Source organism: Musa acuminata, chromosome BXJ2-5 (assembly GCF_036884655.1).
Source record: "Musa acuminata AAA Group cultivar baxijiao chromosome BXJ2-5, Cavendish_Baxijiao_AAA, whole genome shotgun sequence".
In the NCBI taxonomy this organism is placed as follows: domain Eukaryota; kingdom Viridiplantae; phylum Streptophyta; class Magnoliopsida; order Zingiberales; family Musaceae; genus Musa; species Musa acuminata.
Window position 1 is genome coordinate 42,341,338 of NC_088342.1, and position 7,110 is coordinate 42,348,447.

At 37.5% G+C, this 7,110-nt stretch overlaps 1 protein-coding gene across 1 annotated transcript; it reads right to left on the reverse strand.

Moving 5' to 3' along the window:
• Positions 1-5,316: 5,316 nt before the first annotated feature.
• Positions 5,317-6,778, reverse strand: LOC103985606 (uncharacterized). The gene has a single exon (XM_009403354.3). It carries the CDS (start codon positions 6,673-6,675, stop codon positions 5,539-5,541), a length of 1,137 nt encoding a protein of 378 aa, XP_009401629.2. The 5' UTR covers positions 6,676-6,778; the 3' UTR covers positions 5,317-5,538.
• Between the last annotated feature and the right edge of the window lie 332 nt (positions 6,779-7,110).

Below are 7,110 nucleotides of genomic sequence, written 5' to 3' on the forward strand. Positions count from 1 at the left end.
CCTCTTCCCAAACCACGTTATAAAGAATTACAACACTTACAAAGATTCTTAAATGATTGACTCTTAGTTTCTGAGGGACCACCGTGGACGACCTTATATAATCGAGACCTAACCAAGCCATGCCCCTTCCCGAACCATGTTATAAAGAATCACAACACTTCCAAAGATTTTTAAATGATTGACTCTTAATTTCTATAAACTCTATACCTAACAAAATATTGTCAATTTTCTTTGTCGAAAACTTGTCAAGCAAATAAACTACACAAGCAACAACATCTTCCAAAAATTCATTAGGATTTCTTCTTCCCTTTAATATGCATCAGACTATATTAAGTATGGTCTTATTTTTCTTTTTTGAGATACTATTTTATTGAGGTGTGGATGACATTGTGAATTGATGTAAAATTCTATTCTCTCTATAAAAACTTTCAAATTCATTTGATATGTGTTCACCACCCCTATTTATTCTTAAACATTTAATCCTATGGTCATTTTATCTTTCAACTAAATTCTTCAATTCTTTCAATATATTTAAAACTTATTTCTTTTTCTTTAATATGTAAACCAATGTTTTATCACTATAATCATTAGTTAAGGTAGGAAAATATCTACTTCCTCTATGTGATACTATTTTGGTAGGACCATAAACATCTAATTGTACCCAATCAAATTGATGTCATGCATTTTTTATTTTTTTAAATATAAAATGTATTCTTTCTTACTTGCTGATGATACACACTTCACATAACTTTAATAGACGATCAATTCTTAGCAAATCTATTATCATATTATATTTCTCTAGAAGTTTTAAAGAATCAAAATTTAAGTGAGTATATCTAAAATGTTATAATATAGAATTATCCTTAATAATATTATTAAAATAAATTAATAAATAAAAAAAATACATAAATATAGAGAAAATATTTTGTTCTTAGTTATTTTCATATATGATATTAATATTTTATTCTTCAAAAATTGAAAGAGTTATATCTTTCATCTCAATATCATAATAGTTTTCAAGCAATTACCTCGATAAGGAAATCTAGGAGCGATATCACATGCATAGCAGAAGAACAAAAAGAAAAATCTCATATTTTCATAAAAATGTTTCATCATCGTACGGAGATTGGTGTACAAAAATTGCAAGATCGAAAATCAAGGGTATATGAGAGATGTGTTTTACTCAGGGAGATTGTATATCCTTGAAATTCTACAAATCTGTAGGAGAGGATGAAAAAGGTTAACTGTTTTCCTCTATAGCAATAATCCACATGGTAAGGGTTGCGAAGACGCTCATCGAATCATTGTCCAAATCTCCACACGCTCTAAATAGGGGCTGTTGGTTAAGAAGAAGGGGAGAGGAGAATAAGAGGTGGTAGTCATAAAGACATAACCTATGGCTCCTTGGTTCTCTCCTATTTATAGAGGCCCTCTTATCAATTTAACTCTAATGGATCCTACCATATTAGGTATTGGATCTCCATCCAACTATCCAAGATTTTTAGATTAGTAGATCTCTATCCAATAATCTCTCATTTGTTTTTATTGGATCTCATCCATACGATCTAATAATTCAAGGGCTTATTGGATATCCAATAAGATATGGGCTTTAGCGAATATCTTATATCTAAACCTCCACTCGTCGCAACACATACCATATGTATATGATTCTCTATCCCTAATATCGAGCTGACCATGAGTCATATTTATTAAAACTCATTCTGGCTCAGTGAAATATTATCTCCATAATAATTCACTCGACTCATCGACTACGAATGTATTAGGCCACTGCGCCGTAGTCCCCAAACAATATAGGAGAATCCAATCCTTTAGACCTATCTATCCTTAGTTATCGTGTACTTATAGTCCCTCATCTATCTAATATCATAAAGACCATATATGAGACATAGTATTATCAAACCCAAACGGTTTCTACTCGAGTGTTGTTCTAATCAGATTCTCCCAAAAAACTCTTTCTCTCTCAATTTGAATGACCCTAGTTAGGGATTTGTCTGAGTGAGAATACATGAGATATTTCTCTCATGACACTGAGAGCAAATGATCCTCGATCGATACTCAATAGTCCTCGTAAGGTTGGCTACCACTCCCGATAACCGACTATACTAGATCTGAAATTTCTAGACCTATAAGTTCATTATTAAAGAGTGGAGTACTCATACAGAACATTCTTGATGTCTCAAGTCTAAAGACTATATACACCACTAGGATGACGAAATCGTTGTCTCACATTGAGGTATCATTCACCGTCTAGCATTCCGTAAGTAGATCAATAATTGAACTCATTCTTCAATGAGCACCTGTACTGTATCCCTAGTGTCCCCACATGAGCATTTATGAGACCAACCGTATCCATTATATGAACGAGTATACAGTATACTAGTTTGTCCGGTTATCTCGATGTCCCTCTCGAGTAACCTATGGTCGGAATTATTTAGGTATATGTTTAAAAGTAAATTAATCTCATTATTGTGATCTCATCATGATCCGATTCTCATTGTATAGATCCATGGACATTACAATATATATATATATATATATATATATATATATATATATATATATATATATATATATATATATATATATATATATATAAAATATAAATTAAAAAATATCAAATAAATAAAAAGAGTATGTGTCATGTCACATATGACATCACTAACATAATTGAATTGTATGACACCTATGACTAGCAACCCCAAGCTTAAAATATTATTTTCAAATTAGGAACATAAGTAACATCTAAAATGTATAATTCTTTGCTTATTATTAAGTCTAAATTTTTTTTTTCTTTGCCTCATATTGATTTTTGAGATAAACTATCAAATGCAATATTGTCATTTTTATCTTTGCTAGAATAACTTGTATCTATTTTAAAAAAAATATTTGATGCCACATATGTGATTTGAAGCTCTTGTATCTAGATACCATATCATAGACTAATCTTCTTTCAAATAATCATAAGTCATTAGCAAAATAAGGTTTATGTCCTTTTTCTTTTTTAGTAAAATTTATTTTATCACATTGATTATTAGGATTATAATAATATTCAAAAGACTAGTGTTTATATATTTTGCAAACATAACATTACATTTTAGATCTTTTAGAATTTTTGTCACGTCCATGGCCTTCTTCATGTCCGCGACCATTACCTCGATTTCTTTATCTAGAATTCTCCGTCACTTTCATTGTTTTGAGATTTTTGATTAGTCTGATTTCTGTAATCTTTTTATCTTTGTCCGGGACCTCTTTCTCTTTGAGATTTTAATTTACCTTTGATTTCAAGAGTACACTTGGTTTATGAAAACAAAGGTCTATAAACAAAGGCTCACGTTTGGTGAAAAGATCTCTTCAAGTTCATAAACAAAGGCTCACCTTTGTGTTCAACTAACTTAAATTTCTTCTCTTTTTATAAGCCTTTGTTTATGAACTTGAAAGACCTCATTAGTTATTCTAAAGATATTTTTTAAGTCTTTAGACTCTTTAATTGCTATAGTAATAAAATAAAATCTTGAATTTAAAAATCTTAATATTTTTTCTATTACTTGTTTGTTCACCATTTCTTCTCATTTGATGGGCAATAGAAATGATTTTTAAAAAATAATCGGAAATAGATTGAAAAGTATTTTGTTATAATTTTTCGAATTTAACACGTAAAACTTGTAAACGAAGCTTTTCTACATTATCCACTCTATCGAATGTTTTTTAAAATATTTCCTAAGCCCCATTTAAAGTCTTTGCTGGAGTGATAATCTCAAACATGTATCATCAAGGCCTTAATAAATCATGAACAAAGTTTTTTCTCATTTTTCCTTTAATCTTGAGTTGTTTTCTTACTTCTTTATCCATTTTTCCTTTTGCTAGACTTTGTTTAACAAATCCACTTTAAAATTTTATCTTTTATGACCTAATATATAGGGTTTATATAGTCCCCATGGATATATTATATTCATTACATTTAATATGAATCTCTCTTTTTTTTTAGAGACTTTTAAACTTTTTTCAAGAATTTAAGATACAATGAACTTCTTTGGTGCCCTGAAAGAATTGACAAATTTAATTCCATTCCAATAGAAGGCAGCTGCATGAGAGGCCAACCAATTGTAGTGTATGTGCATCTCATTTATGATACCATTTCACCAATCTCCCCATGATTTATTAGGAATCAATTTGGTAACTTGGAAAGTCGACAATTAACGAGAACAATTATCGCTGCCATTTCATACATTTGTTTGATCGAATTGAGTCCATCACATCTCGTTGATTCCTCGGCCCTTCACTTCTATTTCGGTTCTAATGCTTTTAAGAATTTTGTTCTCCAACATCTGATCTCAAAAAATTTATGTTAATCTCATGGTTTCTCAAGTGCACTTGAGTTTATTTGATTTAATTTTTGCCACAAATAATAGCTGATAGCATTTTATTGCAAGATTAAAGATCTTTTTTTAGTTTCCTTTAGTTTTTTATTTTGAAAATAGAAACATAAAACATCATTATTGTCATAATTACAATATAGATATATATAGGCAATTGTTAGTCAAAAATAACTCTTCACATATAAATGCCAACATATATGGCTGATCTCAATGATTTTTAAGTATTCATATGTCTTGACTAAATGAAGAAGAATACGGCTCTAAACTTTTCATAGAAGGAGAGAGAGAGAGAGAGAGAGAGAGAGAGAGAGACGTCTTGTAGGCTTAGGCTTTAAGAAAGAGAGTGATAGAGCGCCCCCCCGTCTTGTAGGTTTTAAGAATCCCTCCTCACCTCATAAAGAGAGAGAGAGAGAGAGAGAGAGAGAGAGAGAGAGAGACGTCTTGTAGGCTTTAAGAAAGAGAGTGATTGAGCGTCCCCCGTCTTGTAGGTTTTAAGAATCCCTCCTCACCTCATCATCATCCTTAGCATAAATGTTCATGCCCCAGCTACGTACAGTGGCATGCAAGCTCGAAGAGAATGATAGAACATATGGAGCATTTAATGGCCAGTGTAGACTCAGTTGGGAGTGAGGTGTGCTGAGGTCCCACAAGACATGGAGACAAGGTAGCATAATGGCATGGCACAAACCCACCAAGATCTAATGCATACAAGGGAGAGGGACATCTCCCCTAATGTACTGCCCTCCATCTCTCACTCGGTCCCTCCTTCCACCTTAGTGCATCGGCTATGTATGATTCGAAAATAACGACAGTCTCTCACTGTCTTTTGTGTGATATGTCCGACAAAAGTACACAGTACAACCATTGATTGCACCACATGTGGAGGAGCAGATGCAACAAAACTTGGGTGAGCAAAGCATTGAAGCAAGAATAATATCAACATCTATGTTTTTATATTGTTGCAATCCATACAACAATTCACCAAAAATTGATACAGCGATACATCTCGTTTCTATGCAGATGAAAGTTGACAGTGAGTAGATGGATCACAAGAGAAGACATCATCACTAAACTTACGTTAACAACAAGCTTAAAGTTGGTTCTTTTATGCTATACGGAGCTTGGATTGAGGATTGGGCGTTTACCCGGAGGAGACGGGATTGAGGGCCTTGGCGAGGCCATTGATGGTGGTGTAGCTTCGGGAGCTGAAGCCCAAGCAGCCTAGGAGACCCTGGCGGTACGGCAGGAATGTCCGCCGCCTCATCTCCTCCGACTGGGCTCGGTTCGCCGTGTAGTGCCGCTCGTGTGCCGATGGAGAAGCCGCCGCCGCCGCCGCAGCAGCGGCGGCGCCACGTCGCCTCCCTATCCCGTTCGCTGGCCTCTGCGACGGCTTTGTCTTGTTCTGCTCCTGTGCCGGTGACGAAGCTGACGTCCCCGCCGTCGCCGGAGATGGCGGCAGTGGGGCCTTCGGTTTGGACGACGGGGAGAAGGAAATCGAGTGCCAGAACTTTTCCTTTTCCTTGCCGTTCCCCCGCCCGCTCCCTTCGCTTTTGCTTCGGTAGAGGAGGAGATCTTTGAGAAAGATCCATCTTTTGGAGTTCCTGCCGCCCGAAGAAGAGGATGATGAGCGCGAGGATGACGCCGACTCCGGCGGCGTCGGCGATGCTTCCTTAGGATCCGGGTCGAACGCCTCGTGCTCCTTCACCGCTTCTTGCTTCTCGTCCTCGTCTTCTTGCCACTGGAACCGAGGGCTTCGAAGGGGCGACATGGATCTGGTCCTCCGATGGACGGATCTGCTCCGGAACGTCAGATTCCGTCCCCTCCCCTCCTCCTTTTCCTGCCACTCCTTCTCCTCTCCTTCCTCATCGTCCTCGTCACCAAAATCCATCAGCGGCGGGAGTGGTCGCGGGCGCAGGACGTGAGAGTGGACCTTGATCGGGCGGATCAGGCCGTTAAGGAAGAGCTCGTCGGCGGAGGTCATCGTCCCGCCGGGGTCCGCGCCGTCGAACTCGAAGTTCCCGGAGGCGGGGGCCTCGTCGGCCGCCACCGGGTCGGCGGTGGGTGAGGAGGAGAAGGAGTAAGGAGGAGAGGAGAGGACGTAGTGGACGGGGCTGGCGGGACAGCTGAAGTAGTAGCCAGCGGCACGGCCGGGGCTGGAAGGGTCGCTGCCAAACGGGGCAGGGGAGGAGGAACAGCTATCCATCGTCGTGTCAAAGGAAAGCAGCGGGTACTGCGTGGTCTTTAGGGCTTCGCCATTCCTATGGTTTTCGAGATCCATCTCCTTAGCCGTCCTCCTAAAGAGAAGCTATTTACAGAGTGAGAGAGAGAGAGAGAGAGAGAGAGAGAGAGAGAGAGAAAGGAAGTCGGAAAGGAAGGCAGCGAAGGGAGCGGCACGAGATCATATAAATAGCAGGCAACACGTAGAAGACGGAAACTGGTAACCGCTTCCAAACGTTAGCGGCCACGCACTGTATCCTATTTGACGAGAATACCCCTACTTATACTTGAAAATTCGACTCGATTTTAGCCCAAAAAAGGGCATGTATGTCATCTTAAATCAATTGCTTAGCAGCACAACCCTGACTTTGGTTTCCTTCTACGATTATGACTTCTTAGTAGTCAATAAAATTAAACATATTTAGACCGGTTTTTAATGTAATTAAGACATTAATTAGTTTTAAAGCCAAAAATATTTGGTATAACCTATGAGCTC

Bases quoted from the DNA above. Each gene is read 5' to 3' on its own strand.
- LOC103985606 (XM_009403354.3), bottom strand. From the start codon at position 6,675: ATGGATCTCGAAAACCATAGGAATGGCGAAGCCCTAAAGACCACGCAG.